Source organism: Engraulis encrasicolus, chromosome 10, assembly GCF_034702125.1.
Source record: "Engraulis encrasicolus isolate BLACKSEA-1 chromosome 10, IST_EnEncr_1.0, whole genome shotgun sequence".
Lineage (NCBI taxonomy): Eukaryota > Metazoa > Chordata > Actinopteri > Clupeiformes > Engraulidae > Engraulis > Engraulis encrasicolus.
Genome location: NC_085866.1, coordinates 49,601,643 through 49,624,230, shown reverse-complemented (window position 1 = coordinate 49,624,230; position 22,588 = coordinate 49,601,643). Strand labels below are relative to the sequence as shown.

Below are 22,588 nucleotides of genomic sequence, written 5' to 3'. Positions count from 1 at the left end.
CATGTCAGGTTTCCTCCTACAAATACCTTGGTGTCTTCATGGACAGTACACTAACATGGCATGGCATGGCATGTCCACATAGAGAGCCTCTGTACTAAGCTCCAACAAAGGATGTACTTTTTAAGGTAAGGCTTGTGTTTTTATTTTTCCAAATGATTTTAGAAGGTGTGATCCAGTATGGGATGCAAACATGGTATGGGATTTTAACTGTTCAGCTAAAAATCAAGCTAAGGCGTCTGGTTAAAACTGCTCTGAAGATTGTTGGTCAACAGGACCTGGGATATAAAGTCGGCCACAAATATGAACGAGACGATGAGCTCACACTAGTTTGCTCTACTAACACACCACGTGTGAGGTGTGGGGGGACAGGCAGTGAGAAGGAGCTGAAGTGGGAACCTGCGCAAACTTGTTTAGAGGTGTGAGACAAGACCCATATACACAACTTTCCTCCCGAGGTCCTATCAGAAGTGAGTTGAATAGTAACCAGCACCTGCAAAAGTTTATAGATCTAAATGTATGCTTACAAATGTATAATATACGTTATAGATAAATAAATGAATGTTCATGCATTTCTCTAAAGATATCAAATACATTTCTTCATTTCTATTGTCCATTAGGTATGTACAGCTGAATGTGGCGTACTCTTCAGCATACCGCCGGTATAACACCGTCATGCCCGGCTTCCTCCACAACAGGCCACGAGGGGTGGTGACCCACATCATGGAACGCATGACAGAGGCCGAGTACCACACAGACGAAATTGTTCCGGTGGGTGATGGCTTGTTTAATATCAAGAGCGCATCTCACGGGAATGGCCACCACACCGTAGATTTTGGCTGCAACACCGATGCCCCATCCTGCACCTGCATGGACTGGAGGAGAAGCAAGCTGCCATGCAAGCACTTTTGTGCCATATTCCTAAAAAACAAAGAATGGGGATGGGAGAAGCTGCATGCCTCCTACAGGGAAAACCCCTTGCTGAGTCTTGATGGGCATTGCTTGCCAGGTGAGGGGGAGGACGACATCAGTGGCAGCCAATTACCCCACACTCCCTCTACTTCTTCACCACCGTCACCATCACAGTCACCACCGTCACCATCACAGTCACCACCATCACCATCACAGTCACCACCATCACCATCACAGTCACCACCACCATCACCGGTGTATTGTGACCTACCAGCAAGGAGGCAGCATTGCGTCAAACAACTGCGCACTGAGTGTGGGAGTTTGCTGAGGGAGATTACGAACCTCACGTATAACATCCAGGACGAGGAGAATCTAAGAGCCCTTAAATCCCAGCTTCAAGATCTGCAGCACCAGATCCAGCAGTATACTCCCCGTGATGACTGTGTAGGCCTACCCCTTGATGCTGACCAAATACCCAAAAAAAGGAGAAGGGCAGGATCTCCGGAACAGCAATTGGCAAGCCTTCCTGTTTACAGGGCACCAAGGAAAAACCCATTTACCAACAGGGTTGGGCACCATGCCGAGGTGATGAGGAGAAACTACAACACCACTATTGAGTAAAGTGTCATGGTATGCTCTCTTTATCTTGCTCTCTCTGTCTTTCTCACTCTCTGTCAGTCTCTCTCTTTCTCTGTCTCGCCCTCTGTGCCTGCTTACCTGGTTTTCTCTCTCTCTCTCTCTCTCTCTCTCTCTCTCTCTCTCTCTCTCTCTCTCTCTCTCTCTCTCTCTCTGTCTGCCTGCTTGGTTCTCTGTCTGTCTGTGTGTTTTTGTCTGTTTATCTGTGTCTGTATGTTGGTTTGTGTGTGCCTGTGTGATTTTGCTGTACCTGACACCCCAAACCATACCTGAACCCGAACCTGTTCTGCCTGACTTCCCGATCTTGACCTGGACCCGTTCGACAACTACTGCTCTCCTGCCCTGGTAATCCTGATCCGCCTTCTGTCCTTTGACTACGTTTTCTGAATTTCCCTTAATGGTACTTCTGCCTCAATATTACAGCCCTATTGTAAGAAGGCCTAGTTGTAGATGTAGGCCCTATATTGAGTTGAGCCTGAATGGGACTAGACATCTGATCTATATGTATATATATATGTTTAAAATGTGTGTGTGTGTGTGTGTGTGTGTGTGTGTGTGTGTGTGTGTGTGTGTGTGTGTGTGTGTGTGTGTGTGTGTGTCTGTCTGTCTGTCTGTCTGTCTGTCTGTCTGTCTGTCTGTGTGTGTGTCTGTCTGTCTGTCTGTCTGTCTGTCTGTCTGTGAATTGCAGAAAAGAGGGGGTGGTGCGATGACAATGAAAATGAAAATGTGTTTATGACCACGATTGTTGAATTTAACAACTGAATGGACCCAATAAAGTATTTCTTTTAAAATAATGCTTCCTAAATGATTTAGTCAATAACTTGTTAATATGTGTGTAGCATGTAGGCCTATCTATGTATATATATATTTTTTTAAAGATTAATTTGTTTTGCAAGTCATCATTAAAATGTAATATTGTTATTGAATCAATCAATAGGCCTAACCCTCCTATTAAGAGTCAGTGATTATGCAGACATGTCTTTATATAGGCCTACCAGGCCTAAACCAAAGGTAAAGCACTTATGATGTGTAATGACAATGCCCATGATAGCCTATGGCTCATTGCATAAGCCAAGGAGTTATTTCAATTTTTTCATAATGATTTAATCCAAAGATTAGCCCAATTTTCCATTTATCACACATTCAGTTTTTGTGCCTAACAGTGTTCATTGAACTCAGTCACTTCACCTGCATCACGTAGGCCTAGCCTACACAGAGTTTTAATTGCATGGACGACGACAACGAGACTAATTTATGTAACAGTAAGTTTATAATGGACAGTGACATCGCTTAGCTTTGCGATGTGACAGTAAGTTTATAATGAACAGTGACACCGCTTAGCTTTGCGATGTGAAGCCTGTGAAGTGGTTATTTACGCAGGGAAACCAAGACGACTGCTCAACCGGTATGTAAAGTTACGTGCGCTTAAAAATTGACTTGTTATTTAAAAAAATAAAAATTAAAAATACTTCCAGAGTAAGTGACAACGTGTCATCTGTGAAAATCCTGTCTAAAAAGAACTAAAAAGATGGCTAAAACGAAAAAGATTACAGTTTCGTTGTGTGTTTTGTAGTTGAAGTCCCTGAGTCTGCGCACTGCGGCACTAAAGAACTTCCGGTATGCCTGACCCCAGCGCAATTGTAAAAAGTGCCTACCGGTTGCTTGCTGCCTGCTGCAGCGGAGTGCATTGTTTGTGTCAGGAACATGGGGGAAGCCGAGGCCATTCCCGCGGACGAGAAACAGGCTGATTCTGGCCTTGGTCCTACTGATGAGTCGGTAATATGGAACCAGGAGGTGGAAGTATGCCTTTTCCATGCTATGCTGGGTCACAAACCCGTTGGTAAGCGAATCTCTGAAATGGCTAAAGACTAGCTAGGCCCCTGCAGTCATTTAGCTATTGCTAAGTAGCTAACAAACCAGACGAGAGACAGACTCCAGTCCCAGACTGTTGTAATCTAGGTTAACGTTTTCGGCCGATATGAAGAATTGCTCACTAGAAGACCCTTGAATAACACAAACACATGCAGCAAAATAATATACATAGGGTAGAAGTTAGTTGAAGACGTTCAATCGTGAGGTGAACTTAGTGTAGTGACAGCAATGGAAGTTAGCACATTGGACAACTAGCGTCAGGCTTTGGAATGAGCTGCAGTCTTATCTATTTGTTCTGCTGTAACGACAGATGTTACTTTGTTGCTCGAAGTGAAACATCCATGAAGAGACTTAACTGCATCGGAAACTCAGACATAAATGTTTACCACCCAACACTGCAGGCAGGCTAGTCCAGTCGAGGTGACAGCTCGCTATCTGTTAAATTCAAGCAACATATTCCATTTTAGCTGCTGTCCTATCAAAAGATATCTCGCCCAGCTGTATGATCTTTATCTAACCCCTCATCACCTATTCCAGACATGCCTTGCATCAGGCAGCGATTTCTCCTCTGTTCATCGACTGCACGTTGTACTCTATGCAGCGTATTGCATATGGCAGTATTATAGCTGGCTATTCTGTTATGTCATTTTATGATAAGCAATAATGTCTCGACCATGTCTTTTGTTGAAATACATCATGTCTGTTACACAGGTGTGAACCGTCACTTTCACATGATCTGCATAAGGGACAAGTTCAGTCAGAACCTTGGTCGACAGGTGTCCTCGAAAGTCATCTGGGAGCACCTTAGCACCATGTATGACATGCAAGCGCTGGTAAGTATTCACTGTAGGCCTAATCTTACGCTCTACACATAAACTGTACAACCTGTATTTGTATAGCGCAAAGCGTACGTACACACATCCAGTATACACCTTCCCACATTCACACACCAGTTCTGTAGGCTGCCGCACAGCGCCAATTGTCAGGGGTTCATGTGAGAAGGTGCATTTTATATATTTATAGACACACACACACACACACACACACACACACACACACACACACTTTCCCACATGCACACACCAGCTCTGGAGGCTGACGCACAGCGCCAATCGTCCGGGGTTCTTGTGAGAGTGCAACACACACACACACACACACACACACACACACACACACACACACACACACACACACACCTTTCCCTTTGTTTGTGCTTTTCGTGCCCCCCCCCCATTTGTCAAGAATTTCTGATACCCTGCCTGAAAAAAAATGCATACACTGTTTGTAAACAGGTCTGTGTGACGATGTGGCAACAACACCCACAATGTGCTCTCTCTCTGCTCTCTATTTTCCCGCTTGTTTGGCCTTTTGCTAGTCCAATCCCTGAAATTCAGACTTATCTGTCTTCCTTAACGTTGTCCTTTCTTATGATGTTAATTTGTTCATTTCAGCATGAGTCTGAAATCTTGCCTTTTCCTAATTCTGAAAAAGCCTTTGCGCTACCTGATGAGATCATTCAAGACGTGAAGGAAGGAGGTAAGCCATCTTCTTTTAAACACCTGCACATTTATTTCAGTCAGTGGAAAAGATCAAGATTGACATGTGTGTTTGTCATTTGAACAGGAAAGCCGCGCTCAGAAGATGACGTGAAGGAGGAGTTCAAAGAGGAGAATGAACCAACTGCTGTGCATGAAGAAGGTCTTTTTGCCTTTTACTTTCCTCTCAACCTCATATCAATCACTTAATGTGTTTTTTCCCCCTTTTCTGTCCTACCCTTTTCGGTCCTTCTAATATGCATACTTGATGATAAGCGAAAAAACAATCAAACAAAGCAAAGAAACAAAGTTGAGCTTGGTGCGACGTTGCATCTCTTTTTTTTTTCTGGAACGTTCTCTTCCCCTTTATGGCACACGCGTCCATTTGACGCCCCTCACACTGGTCATTTGTGTCTCATTTTCAAAGGTCTGGGTCCCAGTATGGCTGGCCAGGATATTGAGAGGTATGGACAGAAGAACACTTCTGCTCTGTTCCCAAAAACTCCAACTTGACCTTGTTTAAAGACCAGAGACCTCTGTAGGGCAACATCACAGAACACACACACAACTTCTAAGTGTGTGCCTTTCTGTTTCTTCTCTCTCTCTCTCTCTCTCTCTCTCTCTCTCTCTCTCTCTCTCTCTCTCTCTCTCTCTCTCTCTCTCTCTCTCTCTCTCTCTCTCTCTCTCTCTCTCTCTCATGCTTTTGTCTCCATCATCTAGTCCTCTTCTCTCTTTGCTTCTCATTTCTTCTCCACCATTTTCTCTACATGCAGATTGGCTAGAAAAAGAAAAACAATAACGTCCTTGTCATTGTATGTACATGTGTATATATATATTTAAAAAAGCATGGCATGCTTATGTTCATGAGATCAGTTGGTATTTGTCTTTGCGAGGGAGCAGGTCAGGGGACCTTAAGGTGTGTCGTGGCATGTTTCTTGGTGGTGGCTAGTTGAGGTAGAGTCTGCCCAGTAAAGCCAGTCGAACGATGCGAACCCTTTCTAACCCGTTTCTCCCATGGCTAACACTTCCACAGCAAAGGGGTGTTTATCCCAGATCATCTGTTGACTTTTGTCTTTTTTATGCCTTGATTGACCGTTGTATCCATGGGCTCCATGAGGACCATGGGCCTGCATCTCGCTGAATGTGTTATTCTTCCGTTTTTATGCAACAGATACCCTCCCTTGATTGCTTTTATTTGAATGAAGCATTGGTGTTGAGCATTTGGATGTTATGCAGGGCAACATGTATGAAACTCACTAACATGTGAAGTCATAGGTGTTGTCCTGCATGCATTGAAGCACATTGGTGGGTTTTGCGTCCCTTCTTGGACTCCTGTCGTCTCCGTCTCCGTCTCCGAAGGGATGCTCCAGCAGTTGGGATGCTATGAACAAGGAGGTTGTACAAGCACAATGTTGCTCTCACCCCTCTCTTTTTCTCTGACTGTGAATTTGGAGGAATCTCAAATGTTCTGTCTGAAGCTGGAGTCGTTGAAGCACTACCCTCTGCTCTGACAGACAACCAAATTACTTTTTGTACTCGTTGACATTGTCGTGTTGGTCATTAAAAAAAACAAACAAACAAATTTTCTACATTTGAATTGGTGTTCAATTTGGCATGTCAAGTCCAACTGTTTTTGTTTTATTTTGGGATTGACATGTCAAATGTGTGAATGCTACGATTTTTACCCCCAGCAAATAATACTCTTAATCTCAGACTAGCCACCTGAGTCTAAAGCATAGACAGATAATGTTGTTCATCAAATCATTCTGAATTGGTTCTGTCGCCCCCTGTCTACTCCCTCCCTCCCTCCCTCCCTCCTTCTGCCCCTCCTTCCTCTCTCTCTTCTTCTTCTTGTTTTCCCATCTTGTCAGGCAGCAACTCTTCCTCGACGAAGACAGCGACCGAGAAGCCGAGCGTCCGGGAGAAGGAGGGGGGGCGCGAGCGGCCCGAGAGGGGCCAGGGTGAGGCGGCCGCGCAGCCCAAGGAGGTGGTGGGGGAGAAGAGGAAGAGGAACCGGGCCACCGAGAAGGTGCTCAGCTCCAGCAACCCCTCCAGCCCCGGCGGGGTGAAGCGCCGGCGGACGTAAGGTGTTGTCGCCGGGTCAGCTGCCGTGCCGTCCACCCTCCCTCCCAGCGATGGATGGGTGGCCTCCACGACGATGGACGTTATAAACCCCGAAAGCCGGAGATAAAGGAACGTCAAGTGTCAGGACGAAGTTGTGTGCGGGAAGAGAGAGAGAAATAAAGGGGAGAGAAAAGATGGAGAACATGGGGTTGGCTTGCTGGAGCAACAGGTCTGTTGGCTGTTGAAGAAAAAGAAGAGCAGAGGAACTGATAAACGCTGGAGAGGTTTCACAACCTGTCTAACCCTTGTGAAGGGTCATTGAGAATTGATGTTCTAAATCTAAAAGATGTTCTAAAGGTTGAAAATGGAGAACCGTCCATGGCAAGCTGGCAGAACCACTGGAGAAATGCTTGACCAGAGAAACAGGACATGGGAGATCTTTGCGTCAGTCTGGGTTGCTTGGGAACATTTGATTTGTCTTGGAAATATGGAACTGGCTCACATTCATCAAGGACACCATTTTGCAATTTCCTACCTGGAGATTTGAAGCTTTCTTGTTAATTTAATGCCATTTTATTACGCTTTGGATTGCTGGTCCTCTTTTCTGAAAGCTGACTCAAAAGAATCTAAAAAAACTGGTGACCATCTCTCCTTGTTTTAGCAATGAACTATACAACAGAAGGATCTATTCTAGACTATTACCCGCTGGTGGTGATCTTCAGCTTCTTGAGTTTGAAGCAAGCTTGTTAAGTCACAAAGGCCATGCTCAATCAAAGCATAGTGTAGTGGCCCTGGTCCTATTCTGTAATGTGTTTTGTGTTTTTAAAATCTGTTTATGTTTTTTTTTAATTCCCTATGTGTAGTGTGGCTGTCCACCCATATAGAGCTCCAATTGGTCATGTTTGTCACACGCAGCTGCACTAACCTTTTTTCTGTTTTCATAATACCATTAATTAACAAGAAGTAAGTGTCAGAGTCCCTGTCGGGTTTGAATAGTACTGCGAGCTGTGATTGCATATGGGCAGCTAGTTATTGCCAGTACACAGCTTGTGAGTTCGTGTAGCGCAACGAGATGTTTTCTGTTTGTAAAGAATGTCTGGATATTGTCCTGTCCAAAAGATAGCCTAGAGATGTGTTAAAAATGTAGAATTGCTAATGGTAACGTTTTATGTTTTGGGTAATTGCAGCTCTTTTTTTTTGTGCCTTTTTTATGAATGATTTCTTTCTTTTTTAACTTATTCTGCCTACCCATTGTGTTTAAAGGTTGACTATGCCTTTATTAAAATCATCTTTGGAATGGCTATTTGTTTCCTCCTTTATACACGTTGCATTTAAAAGAAATCGTAGGCCTACCGTATGCCACATGCTCTAAGTTATGAGGTGCAGGATAAAGAAGCATGACCCAAAGGAAAGTGTCTGCACACTTGTGTAGCTTCCAGTAGTTTTAACCGAACTGGGTCTTCTTCTGCTGTCAAATGAACTCTTAAAGAAACATACTGTATACCAATGTGCACAACCAGTTGTCTCCTTATTGTTCCAATGGTACTATGCAGAGAAGCTTATGTGTCATAATGCTAAGACATAAAGAACCAGTGTGAGTTGCATTTGCATCTACGAAATCATAGGTGTCCTCAGTACCTGGGTAATTCACCTAAGAGGGCCTGATTCGACTGCATCAGCCATTGGCACTGAATACGTCAGTGGCATCAGCTGTTCATTATCTTGTTTTGTTTTTGTTGTTGTGCTCAGACTGCCTCTTCAGTTCAGTGTCAGCAGCACCTGACACAAACCTCAGAGCATTAATAATTGCAACGTTTTTTTTTTTTTCAAACGTAATTTGAGATGCAGCAGTTTTCACTCAGTGTGCTTTGTGGATTGTTCTTGGAAATGCACCGATTGACAAAGGAAATGCAACATGCTGTATCACCTCACTACTGCTGAGCTTAGAGAGCTCATGATTGTATGGGTGATCTCATTAGCTGGCTGCACCTACGCTGCAACTGGAATATACTTTTAATCAAAGACTACATCAAGGAAGTAGTAATAAATGTAATATCCACAGTATATGTGTATTGTAAACAATAGTATTGTTTATTTATACAGTGGGCAATGCAACCTGCTATTCATTAATCTGATTTGACCTCAAAGGTTCCTCCATCAGCCTTCGTCCAAATGATTTCTGCTGCTGAGTCATGTTTGTCTCTGCTTTCCCTCTCTCCGCTCCTCCACTTCCCTCTGTGCTGTGCTGTGCAGTGCTTACTTCCATTTTTTTCGTCCTCCATCCCCATCTCGCTTAATCTTCCCCTTCACTCATCCAGACCGGATCTGATGCAGCTGGGCCTGCACTGACTTTGCTACTGCAGTGTCTTTCTCCCCACCACCACTCTACCGCATTGCTGTGGCAGAGAGGGGAGGGTAGATGAGAGAGAGAGAGAGTGTGTGTGTGTATGGGTATGTGTGTGTGACAGTTTGGGGTGTATTCACTGCGCATGCAGAAATTTGGAGGCTGCCTGGCTGCAACACACTTGGTAAGGTGCAGCGAGGACACCGGGCCAGGAGACAGCAGTCAGAGCTGCTCGAGGTATCAGCTGCAGGTAAGGCCAGAGATGCATACTAATTATTTGCCGAAAATGATCAATGTTTCTGTCAGATTTGTATACCTAAAAGGGTATATATGATATGTTGTCTAGACACAGCTGGGCAACAGGCATGCTCTCTGACAGATAAACGGCAAGTCTTGCATGTTTTCATCATGCCAGTTGACATATCCTTTTTTTCCAGTCGCCAATGTTTTGGTTCGTAGTTATATAATGACAGTTGGGAGAGGCATAGGGATATAGGCCAGTGTAACTTGGCCATGTGAATTTCAGGGAATTTCTCTCCCTCAAAAGACCTGTCTGGTCTCTTTTTTACTTTGTTAAGGCTGGATGTTAGTGTTGTAAAGGTGTTGAGACTGTAGAGCCTTCAGGAATGAAACAGCAGTCTCCAGTTTCTGGCCTGTATGTATTGCTATGGCCCAATTGTCTCTGCCTGAGTACTGGATGAAGCATAAACAACAGCATCTCTGCTTTGTCTGCTGGTGTGAAATGAACACTAAATCAATCAATGTGTCCATCCAGATGCCGTACCAGCAGTGCACTTTAATGCCTCTCAGCGTTTAGACGATAATGATGCCAGCCACTGCCCTATTCTATTCAGGGTGGGCCAATTCGATGCAGTCTCTCCCTTTCAGCATCTTCTCACTGTGACAGCTGATGAAAATGTGTTTTTGTCACTGTCCTTGTGGTGTGCACGTAGAATACAGTCTCAGTATCAGTTTGTTTATTCAGACTGCGTATTTCAAGCTTGGTAATGGATTTATCTGGACAAGAGCCAAACATGGGTGGCTGGGCATCAAAATAAACCATCCCAGAAGATCTTTAGTCCATACAAATTCAGCAGTCTTGCAGTGAAATATGTAATGTGTTTGAAATCACGTATTGTGAATATACTGTCACAGTTTGTTTACTTGGACTATTTTGAAGCTTGATGATGGTTTGTCTGGACAATGGCCAACTATGGGCTGCATATCAGAATAAATTAACATAGAGGACATTCATCCATACAAATTCAGCAGCCTTACAGTGAAATGCATAATGTGTACAAAATCATGTATTGTGAATATACAGGCTTGCTTTGTTTACCTGGACTGTTTCGAGATTTGCCTGGACAAGAGCCAAAATTGGGCTGCAGGGTAATCAGAATAAAGCCACCCAGAAGACCTTTGGTCCATACAAATTCAGCAGTCTTATAGTGAAACATATATCTATGAGAAGACACCAGTCTATTGTGATGTGTTGCAAATGTGGTTAATAAAGGGCAACACATCCAAGCATCTGACATGGGAGTAGGACCACAAAGACACAAAAGTCTGCTTTAACCACGATTTTTGTGCTCACACTTTTTAATGACATTTTGGGTCAATGGACCCTTCTTCCGACTTGTTCAAATGTAGTCATTGCCACACCCTGCTTTTCCTCTGTCAGCAGTGCAGTGTTTGTTTGTGAGGGCCTGCCCTCTGTGACCATTCGTCCGCCATGGGGAAGGAGAAGATCCACATCAACATTGTGGTCATTGGCCACGTGGACTCGGGCAAGTCCACCACCACTGGCCACCTCATCTACAAGTGCGGCGGCATCGACAAGCGAACCATCGAGAAGTTTGAGAAGGAGGCAGCCGAGGTGAGGCCTTCCGACCTTGAAGATGACGTCAGCAGGGCTGGATTAGAAATCTGGCATACATGGTATTTCCCCAGTGGCAGGGCCGTAACGAGACATTTTCAAATACAGAGGTCAAATACTGTGTGCTGTAGGCCTACTGCATACTGTACATCTAGAATGCTTCAAACTCTTCAGTCAAACTCTTGTTCATTTTCATCAATCACTGTCTTGAGGATAAATGTATCATTGTTGATCATAGATCCATTTTCATCATAGATAAATTTGACATTCCTGAGAATTTTTTTTTACTGAGGACATGACCTCTTTGTCCTCAATGGTAGTTACAGTATGGCCATGCCCAGTGGGCCTCTAGTCCTCAGCTGTCAATGCTATATTTTCTTAGGGACTGGCCCACAATTTGGAGGTATTGGCCCATTTGTCCAACTTCAGAATAGAATGGACTGAGCCTATTAGGCTATTAGCCTATTAGCAAGGCAGTAGCTAAACCAAAAATGCCCAGGCCGGTGTTTTGGGCCCAGTTTAGCCCTGGACACCAGACAATACAAACACCCAGGGGCGCTAGAGATATTGGGCCTAATGAAATATTTCAGATTCAGCAAGGTAATACTTTCAACTATATGATTAAGTAGCCCATCAAAGGGCCCCCTATCAGTACTAGGCCCTTAGAATCATCCTTTCCTCTCCTCCCATGAGCGCATTCTGTGAGTGTTAAATTGCTTTGAGACTGTGCAAATACATGTAGACCCATATTTACTAGCCCAACACAAATAAATTATTCAATAATTGCTGTGCAAATTTAATGTCAAAGCAATGGGGAGGTTGATTGGATTCTGAATGGCCAGAATGAAAAAAAAGTTAATTTGTTTAAGTGTTTTGACAAAAAATTGAAGGACTTATTTGCCACACGTTTGTGGTTTTTATTTTAATATCTATTGTTATCTTGCCACCAGAAGTGTATGACATGTATAATTCAATGTGCCAGTGGGTAACAAAGACAACTTTTTTCCATGTGATGACAGCAACATCATGGCATAGACAACTGTAAACAAAGGCATGACACTCTTTTGGACACTAGATGGCGCAGCAGTACAGTGTGAAACTACAGCGCTCAGCAGGTCTGCTGTCTTTGAGCTTTCAGTTGGCAAAGGGGCACCTTGTGTTGTGTGTCTGTCTGTTTGTCTATTTGTTTGTCTCTCTCACTGTGTGTGTGTGTGTGTGTGTGTGTGTGTGTGTGTGTGTGTGTGTGTGTGTGTGTGTGTGTGTGTGTGTGTCAGCGTGCATTAGTACGTGCGTATGTGTTTGTGTCCACCCATGCACGTGCAAATGTATCTCTTGTGTGTGTCTGTGTGTGTGTGTGTGTGTGTGTGTGTGTGTGTGTGTGTGTGTGTGTGTGTGTGTGTTTCTAGATGGGCAAGGGGTCCTTCAAGTATGCCTGGGTCCTGGACAAACTGAAGGCTGAGAGGGAGAGGGGTATCACTATTGACATCTCCCTCTGGAAGTTTGAGACCAACAAGTATTACATCACCATCATCGACGCTCCTGGCCACAGGGATTTCATCAAGAACATGATCACAGGGACCTCACAGGTAGGACCAGGATCAGGCTCCTATGCCATGCCAGCATCTGCACAGTGTCTGGATCATCAGTCTTCTCTGGATGTCATTATTGATATAACTTTGTGTAGGGTTTATGTCACAATTGGGGTAATTCAGAACCACAAATATCTGTTTATTCTGCAACACGAGGATCATGTGTCTGTGTGCCAAAGGCAATGCCAATATTCCAAAGCCATTGCAGTATGTAAGGTCCAATATTCTATCTCAGCGTGCATAAAAAAATCCCTGCATCGGCTAGGTGCTAAGCTTTGTGACTGTGGCACTAGGCTTACTGTGCTGTGTGTTACCATATTTTAAAACTAATATCCAATCCATAATGACAAGAACTATAATGGTATTGCTTACATCAAGTGAAATATAAATCCAATGTCCGCCACCTAAACCCTGAACACTATAGGTGGGCTGTGTGTTGTTCATTGTGGCGGTGGGCGTTGGCGAGTTAGAGGTGGGCATTTCCAAGAATGGACAGACATGAAATAATAACATAGGCCATGTATTAAAGGATAACTTCAGTCAATTTCAATCATGCCGTTGTAATACTCACACTACCCTGGACTTGTCAGTACCTGAGGTTTTTTTTTCCTTCTTCTTCAGCTTTTTCCAAGATCCTGGTCATTGTAATGGGGGCAGCGCTTTGTTTACATAAAAAAACAGTTTTTATTTATTGCCAAAAACATCCAAAAGGTTATACAACATCAGCAGACAACTAGCAAATACGTTTTGGGAAAATATTTTGAGTTGGCCTATGTTCATTAAAAAAAAAATGTAAACAAACGCTGCCCCCATTAGAATAGCTCATATCTCGAAAAGGGCTGAGCCAAAAAATGTGGCATCAGCGGGTACTGACGAGTCAAGGGTATCGTGAGCAATACAACAGCATATTGAAATTGACTGAAGTGGTCCTTTAACATGGATCATCCCCCTGTCTCCAGGCAGACTGTGCCGTGTTGATAGTGGCTGCAGGCGTGGGCGAGTTCGAGGCCGGTATCTCCAAGAACGGGCAGACGCGTGAGCACGCCCTGCTGGCCTACACGCTGGGCGTCAAACAGCTGATCGTGGCGGTGAACAAGATGGACTCCACAGAGCCACCCTACAGCGAGAAGCGCTATGAGGAGATTGTCAAGGAGGTTAGCGCCTACATCAAGAAGATCGGCTACAGCCCCGCCGGAGTGCCATTCGTGCCCATCTCGGGCTGGCACGGAGACAACATGCTGGAGTCGTCCTCCAATGTGAGTACCATCGGCTGGTGCCTTGGCAAACCCAAATTGGCTTTTCATTGGCATGATTCAAAGCGATGCCGCACCATTTCTGGAAATTAGATCATTCACTAAGTTTAAATGACACATTTAATTCGGAATGAACTCACTTTACTGAATAAAGATTAATTCCACTTTGAAAATATCATGTAAACACTAATTCGGAATTTAATGAAAGATCAAAGTAAACTCAACGGAACTATTACATTCTGAATTATTAATTCTGAATGAACAACATCATGTAAACGTTGTGATTGTACACTTCCCCTTGAGTTAAATAAGTGAGTTTTGTCTTTCTCCTGTAGTTCCATTTGTTCTTTGAGAATTCTACCTCAAAGCCGGCCTATATAATTAAATCCTATGGTGCCAGCTAGCTAGTATAGGAAAAAATTCTCAATTAAAGTATTCAATTCAAGGGGAGGTGTAAAATGAGCTTATTTCCAGAAACGATGCGATGTAGCTTTAAAGATCCTGTGTGATTATTGACAAATTATGCACATCAACCATTTTGAATTGCCAGTCATAGATCTCATTGAACATCTTTGGCTGCAATACTTCCTTTTATCTGAGTGGTACCAAAATCCAACACAGTTTACCTTTAAATGCCTTGTCAAAGCTGACCCATAACAATGCAAATGCAAAATCTGTTAAAAAAAAAAAAGATACTTTCAAAAGAACGTTTGAGGGGTCTGTCTCTCTCTCTCTTTCTCTCTCTCTCTCTCTCTCTCTCTCTCTCTCTCTCTCTCACACATCCTCCATCCCGTATCTCCTTACACATGTCAAGATGCTCTGAAACAGAAAAATTGAAACAGATGTTTGAACTTGGCTCTTAGTGTTCCCCAATTGCTGGCATACCTTTATCAGAGCCCAACTTGTCAGAAACCATGCCTATGCATATATTTAATTTTATGTTACGCCTGGCTCGTTAGGTGCAACATAAAAGAGGCACACAAAGGTTTACCGTTTTTTATGTTTATTTTAAAGAACAGAAATAGAGTCAAAATAATGGGGTATAAAGGGTATAAAGGGGTATAGATGCGTGTGGGTCAAATGTAAGTAAGTATGAAATGTTGGTGTAGCGTGGTGTGTGCAAAAGTGGTGTCTAGTCAAAATGTGAGAGAGGAGCCAAAGCTGAAGTGAAGGAGGGAAGGCATCCTTATATACCCTGCCCTGTATATGTATAATTGAAAAGGAAACCATGCCCATGAAACACAAAAGGAATGAGTTTGGTCCGACCCAGCAATATTCTGATAATTTCCCATTGATCTTACAGCACATTAATTCAACATCTCTTTGTTCCGATAAAATTAAACCCATTCTTCCGAAAGCTCAATGTTCCAACCAAAGGCTATTTAGATCACCTTCTTCACCTCTTCTAATATCACAAGATACTTACAGTATGCATAGAAGCAAGAAGAAGTATATGTATATGCAAGAAAAAGAAGAGGAAGAAGGAGAAGTGATATTAAATTTGTCAGCAGGTACTTGCAATCACTTGTGGCAACAATGCCAAATTTAATGTTATGACTTTTAGCTTACACTACGAGGTGACGAATGTGATCTAAATAGCCTTTGGTTGGAACATTGAACCATCGGAAGAAAGGATTTAATTTTATAGGAGCAAAGAGATGTTGAATTAGGGCTGTAGGATCAAAGGGAAATATTCAGAATATTGACGGGACTGACCAAAGGGGCTTCGGAGAAATGACATGGCATCACCTCACACAGCGACTCATCTCTAGTAGGTGCGCTAACCAAGCTTACACTGTTCAACATTTCAGTGCCTACCACACTGCCTTCAGCAGCTTCAAAACTTTATGCACTGTCATCACTGTCACAGCCTTCGGTCATCTCACTGACCCTAGTAGCAACAATTTGCAAACAATGCAGAGCATCCAGACCTCGATTCCCAAAAAACAGGTTAGTCAACTGCACTAACCCAACAACAGTGACCTCGCCGCCCCTAATCTCTCTCAAATAGGCAAAGACTAAATCCACTCAGTGTAAAACATCCATCCTCTGTGTCCAAAAATGTCTCATCCGGACAAAATACATACATATGAGCTGTCATTCACAGAAACAAAAATTGTCTCTGCCAAAGCAACTAAAACAGGACCTGCACTTTTCACAAAACATCAAGATATCCTACCTATCAGCTTCCCACAAAACGTAACCAAAAGGCCAACAAATGCCTTACTTGCAAAACGCCAAGTCCCAAAGCCTACCTTGCACCTGCTAGCTATCCACCAAGACACGCCACAACCAGGCTCACACCAAATGCCGCCTCTTCACACAGCCTGCACCAAAAATACAACATAGCTTAACCACCCACCTACCAAGCTCGTCTTACTAATGTTAAAATCCTGGCTCAGCCCCCACACTGTTAGGTAAAAACAATGCTAGTACCCACACTAACATCCGTAACATTAAATGTAAACATTAATGTGGCAGTAGGCAGGTAAGACACTAATCATGGATGAGGATGGAGAGGGCAAACCAACTTACCTTTCAGGACCCTGGGCCACTGCAAGCAGACGTCCTCCTTTGACAGACCAGCACAGTCTCTAAACTGGCTCTGCTCCAAGTGCACAAGGTGGGGGAAAAGAAAGCCAAGTAAATCCAAACGTCTGTGATCACTTTACTGGAGCATACTAGCCCCAACACTGGCCAAATAGGCCTCAGCATCCGAGCAAGCACCTCCAGTGTTCACCTCCCCTTTGTACAGGTGGCTCTCTGGTACTGTTTTCAAGCTGACTAGAACAGTACCGGTGCCCATGCCCGCACCAGTTACGTTGGGCACTAAAGTGCTTACCTGCGAATCACCCGCGTCCATACTGGGCTCTGAACTTTTCCGCATGAGACTGTGTGTTACCTGGATGAACCTGTGGATGTCCACGTTCTCGTCACCTGAATCGAATATGACCAAAATGTTTAAAATGTTGCAATTTTTCCAGCACATTGGTCAGTAAAGCGCTTCATAAATAAACATGATTTGATTTTGATTTCATGTTTAGATGCCTTGGTTCAAAGGCTGGAAGCTGGACAGGAAGGAGCACCATGCGAATGGCGTGACCTTGCTGGAGGCCCTGGACACCATCATGCCCCCCTCGCGCCCCACAGACAAACCCCTGCGGCTGCCCCTGCAGGATGTCTACAAGATAGGCGGTACAAGACAGAAGCTAGATTCACACACAACACATGATGAACCTTAATGGTTGTTAAAGGGGTATGCCACTATTTTGGGACCTAATACAGTTAAAATCATTGGCCGGGGTTTATAAAGGTGGCAAAGTGTCTTATTTTTCATGTCAGGCGTTGTCTTGCTTTAAGACAAGTTGAAAGAGGGAGTATGTAGCTAAGCTAGTGAAAGTCAATGGATCATTGTAGCATGTGTGATCCATTGACTCTCACTAGCTTAGATACTTACTCCCTCCTTAAAATAAGACAACAACGCCTAACATGAAAAATAAGACACTTTACCACCTTTATAAACCCAGGGCAACGATTTCAACCGTATTCAATCCCAACTTTGATTCACCCTGTTGCACACTCCAAATCGGACGGGTGCGCTGGGTGGTCAATGGTTCAGAGTACAGACTAGCTGACAAAAAATCCTGCACACTGTCCATTACACTTTCATTTTGATTGCTCACAATGTTTTGGTTGTTCAAGCCTTCTCTTCAGGAGACTGTGACTTTGATTCGAAAGTGAAGTCACTATTTCTGTTATTTTATTGTCTTTTCAGAAGTTCTTAGAATGTTAGGCTACTTCCAAAAGTGATATGATTTTGTGTGCATCTTTCTGTCTGTCTAAATCCATATAATATGTCTTTCCTGCAAATGTGTGTGTTTGTGTGAGTGTATGTGGTTTTTAATTGATGATATGTGAGCAGGTGTGTACTGTATGTGTGTATCTCTGTGTGCCCATTTGGGATGGGGAGGATGAAGAGACTGTGGGTACAGTGAATGTGTGTTGCATTGTAATGTCTTGTCTTTTATAGGCGATTACCTGTAGAACTCCACTGACCAGTGTCAAAAAGGTCCCTGTTGATAATATAATGTTACATCTGAAGAGGCATTCTCCATGTAAAATAAATGAAAAGAATACCTTATTTCCTCAATATATTGCATGACCCATCATTGAAGCCTTACTAAACTGGTCTAAAACAATTGTAATAAATAAAAGCCTGCTTCTTTAAGTGTCACAGCCGGCATCTCTTTATCTATGGAAAATATGTATTTTTCTTTTTTGTTTTAAAAGCCTCCTTCTAACTGTAGGCTATCCCTATTTGTAGCCTGTTCTAAACAACATTTTTGATAATAGTAAGCCCAGCTATCATTCGAGGAAATATGGCTATGTCTACCTATCTGTGTTCATTTTGTGCCTATTTCCCCTGTGCCCTTCCACAGGTATCGGCACTGTGCCAGTGGGTCGCGTGGAGACGGGCGTCCTGAAGCCTGGCATGGTGGTGACCTTTGCCCCCGTCAACATCACCACGGAGGTCAAGTCTGTGGAGATGCACCACGAGACACTGAGCGAGGCGTTGCCTGGTGACAACGTGGGCTTTAACGTTAAGAATGTATCCGTCAAGGATATTCGCCGTGGCAACGTGTGTGGAGACAGTAAGGTGGACCCCCCTCAGGAGGCCTCTGGATTTACTGCCCAGGTAAAGATGACGACGCACACACACGCACACGCACACGCACACGCACACGCACACGCACACACACACACACACACACACACACACACCTTAAACACACAATAGATACACACACACACAGTATTCCCACCATGTTGTACACAGAAATACCTGCTCTTGGATAGACGTGTACACTTCTATCACACACTAGCACAACAACTCTCTCCTTTATAAGAAAACTGAAATACATCCATGTGATGTTGCACCAAATTATTAAGGGCTTTATTTCGGTGCCTTTACCTGGGGTCATCAACGTAAACTGACAGTAAATATGAAATGAATTCACAAACAAACAAACATGCAAATACACACGCAACACACGCACATTTCTGTTGCCTATTAGCCTGGCTAACGCGACTGCAAGTCTCATGAAGACTTCAATCTGGCCAGGCAAACCATCTACAGGAATCCCCCAGAGAAATGGAATCAATTTTGTGTATTTCCAACGGCTAGATGGTATGAGATGAGTGAAGGGAGGGGTGATCTTATCAATTGAATCTTCAACCAGTAGCATAGGGAAGCCTTTCATGAATGCAAGTTAGACATGCCCCTTAGCATCTCTGAGAGTCTCTCTGTCTCTCTCTCGTTCTCATCCTAGCATGCATCATCCTGTGGCCTGGCTTTGTAAGGCAGTCTTTCTTTCTATCCCTGAACCCCCCTCTCACCCCCCTCTGCACAGGTGATCATCTTGAACCACCCGGGCCAAATCAGCGCTGGCTACTCCCCGGTCATCGACTGCCATACGGCGCACATTGCCTGCAAGTTCGCCGAGCTGCGTGAAAAGATCGACCGGCGCTCGGGCAAGAAGCTGGAGGTGAACCCTAAGACCCTCAAGTCTGGTGACGCCGCCATCGTGGAGATGATGCCCGGCAAGCCCATGTGTGTGGAGAGCTTCTCACAGTACCCACCCCTGGGTAAGTGATGAGTGTTGACTTTATTCCTTTTTTTTTTTAATGTTGTTTCTTCTTGGAACAGGCACTCGCACTTCTTGTTTCTGTCTCTCTTTTCTACTTCACTTTTTATTTTCATCTTCAAACACTGATGTTTATCCATTTGTTAAGCACTTTGAGTTGCATGCCTTGTATGATATTGTGCTATACAAATGCAGTTGTTATTATTATCATCATGAGACGGTATGTTGACATACCATCATCATCCAGAGACGGTCACAATTTCAGTGGGAGCATTGTCACCTCCGATCGGAGAAATCACTCCAGTAACTCCACGCGCAAACTAGCGCATTCCGTGGAGTGCCTTTTACAGGCTCGGGCTCCCAACGACCACAACTGCAACCGAAATGGCCACAGAACAAACAAATCTGCTGCTGCTCGCAGCCGTGAAGCCTTTTAAAAGTAGCCTAACTCACATACTGTACACCCAATTAGGGGACAGGGTAAAGCGCTTAAAGGTGCAGCGTGCTGCTGTGATGGTTTAAATGTGAAGTATGTGAAAATTGTTTCTCATCACGGCACTGCTTCTGCCTCTGTTCTTCAGTTTTACCTGTTTTTCCTGTTAAGGGATTTTGCATTGTTTGCCATGAGGAGGGATTAGTGAGAAAGTTTATGAAATGAAGTGCACTTTCATATCAATGAAATTTTACTGACTTTTCTTGGCACCCACTCTGACAAGGTAGAATTTTGTTTGGCCAATGTTCAAAACAAGCATCCAGCTACTTAATGATGACCGAGTCTCTTATTAACACAGTGTATCCTTACCTTGAAGGTGCACTGTAATATGTTTTAGAAGTTTATTTCCAAATCCATGCTGCCCATTCAAAAATGCAGGGTGAAGAAGAGTAGTAGCCTAGGCCTAAAAGGTAGTAAATGAAAATGTGCAAAATTATGGCCAGTAAAGGAAGTAAAAAGTAGTATCCGACATCTCATTCGGTAATACATTTTTACAAACTCTCTAAAAATGGCCGCATGTGTTTTGTACTTTGTTTAATTAACCTGTAATCCTTAATCTCAATTAATTACTACATTTGGGGGAAATATTTTTTTATGCAGTGACAACGACCCGGTGATAGGAGTTGGTGTTGTTTGCGCTGAATTAGCATTGTGCTATTGTTAGCTAAACTACATATAGCAAACTATACCGGAATTTCCCCTTGGGGATCAATCGTTGCTCTACTTGCTCTACTAATTCTAATGCTCGAAGCTAAAAGGTGTCAAACATCAGTGCAGCAGAAGCTGGGAGGCATTTTGTAGGCTACTAAGTGCAAGATGATTATTAACATAATTTGGATGGGTGTGAAAGGTCTGCTAAATGTAATTTCATGAATTCCATGACGAGATTAGCTGTTTGTTCACACAGGGCTGGACTGGGGGAGAAATAGGGCCCAGGCACTTTTGGCTGAAAGGGGCCCCTCATAATTTGTGGCGCAGAATTGACTCAACGGTGGGCCCCGCACCCTTGTGGGCCTCGCACCCTTGTGGGCCCCTATTTTCAGATTTTTTCCTTTTTTTTTACATTTCTGAAAATATAAAATGACTGGAAAATATAAAATGACGGGAAATGACTGCTATGCCAAATGGCCAGTTCAGCCCTGTGTTCACACAATACTACAATAATCGCCTTGGGCTTCGTGACAGGTTATTTGATGCATCTGGAACTACTGGAATTCACTTCAAGGCGCACTGCTGAGAAGAACAACTTGCTAAGGTTGAACACCTCATGCTACCATCTCTGAGAGCTGGGGGAAAAACTCCTTAACAAACAGTCGTACCTTTTAATCCTTTTGACGCCATAGGTGCTCTCATATAGTAATGTGCACTCTACCGGTACGACTATTTAACCATAATAAATGGTGAATTGTTGAGAGATATTCGAAACTTGATCATTTTGAAATTATTTTTTGTTAAATGAAATTGGTCAGTAATATTTAAAGTAATGGATTAATAATAATGGTTTGTTTGTTTTCTTTAGAACTGGAAATTGGAGCCATCCTCCTCTTTGATCCTCCTCTTACATGGCCCCTTAGACCTGGAAAAAATACACTGCATAACCATGTCAGAAAGCAGAAGTGCACATCCTCACATAAGTGCATGTTACTGCTGGTCTATGTGAGGATATGTTCAGAGCCCCAACAGACATGCTACTAAAGGCAAGAGAAGCAAATGTCTGGAATCACGGACCTGTGCTGCTCACTGTCTTTGTAATCCAACAGTTTATCAGGTAATCGGTGTTGTGGTTTCCAATCAATGTGTCAATCACCAGGCCATGTGAATGTGGGGTAAAATAAGAGTTGGTTAGGAGACAAATCATTCAATAGGCAAATACACCGGCATAGTTTGTTTATTCACTTGACTTAGGTTAGGGACATCTTAGAAGCTCAAAGTACAAGTTTCCAATGCAAAACATCTTAGACCTGAAACATTTCAACGAGACAACAAGTTTCCGTCAAAGTTTTTGCAGAACCCAAGTTCCTTCCGAAACCTACGTTTTCCACAAAAGCTAAGTCCTTTGCGAAACCTAAGTTTTTCTCAGAAGCTAAGTCCTGTGCGAAACCCAAGTTTTTCCCAGAAGCTAAGTCCCACAGAACCAAAGTCAGAGAGAACTTACTGCAACAGCCAGACAGCGAACCGAGGTAAAGTTGATCAACTGAGGAGATGCTTCTGGTTGTCTCTGGGGACTCCGTTGGCATTGTCCTGTTTTAGCTCTGGACTGGCCGTCTTTTATGCTCCCTGGTCTCGGGGCATCTTCTATGCCTTACCAATCCCTATTCCCTGACCACCTGGCCTGACCACCTTTTGGCCAATCAGATCTCAGATGACGTTAT

At 43.6% G+C, this 22,588-nt stretch overlaps 2 protein-coding genes across 3 annotated transcripts in view; both read left to right on the top strand.

Annotated features, from left to right (window-relative positions):
• Positions 1-3,197: 3,197 nt before the first annotated feature.
• Positions 3,198-8,317, top strand: mrgbp (MRG/MORF4L binding protein). 2 transcript variants are annotated; one of them, XM_063209175.1, is made up of 6 exons: positions 3,198-3,385; positions 4,129-4,250; positions 4,869-4,953; positions 5,041-5,115; positions 5,380-5,416; positions 6,824-7,025. In XM_063209175.1, the coding sequence occupies exons 1-6, from the start codon at positions 3,250-3,252 to the stop codon at positions 6,915-6,917; spliced, it is 549 nt and encodes a 182-aa protein (XP_063065245.1). In that variant the 5' UTR covers positions 3,198-3,249; the 3' UTR covers positions 6,918-7,025. The 2 variants fall into 2 exon arrangements, with proteins under 2 accessions (XP_063065245.1, XP_063065244.1); XM_063209174.1 differs by lacking the exon at positions 5,380-5,416 and having other exon boundaries at positions 6,824-8,317.
• A 2,775-nt stretch (positions 8,318-11,092) lies between these two features.
• LOC134457261 (elongation factor 1-alpha 2) overlaps positions 11,093-22,588 on the top strand; it is a 14,217-nt gene continuing 2,721 nt past the window's right edge. Inside the window, exons 1-6 of the mRNA XM_063209173.1 lie at positions 11,093-11,236; positions 12,643-12,822; positions 13,785-14,081; positions 17,123-17,273; positions 18,518-18,774; positions 19,490-19,724. Coding sequence (XP_063065243.1) covers positions 11,093-11,236; positions 12,643-12,822; positions 13,785-14,081; positions 17,123-17,273; positions 18,518-18,774; positions 19,490-19,724 — 1,264 coding nt within the window. The remainder of the gene's footprint in view (positions 11,237-12,642; positions 12,823-13,784; positions 14,082-17,122; positions 17,274-18,517; positions 18,775-19,489; positions 19,725-22,588) is intronic.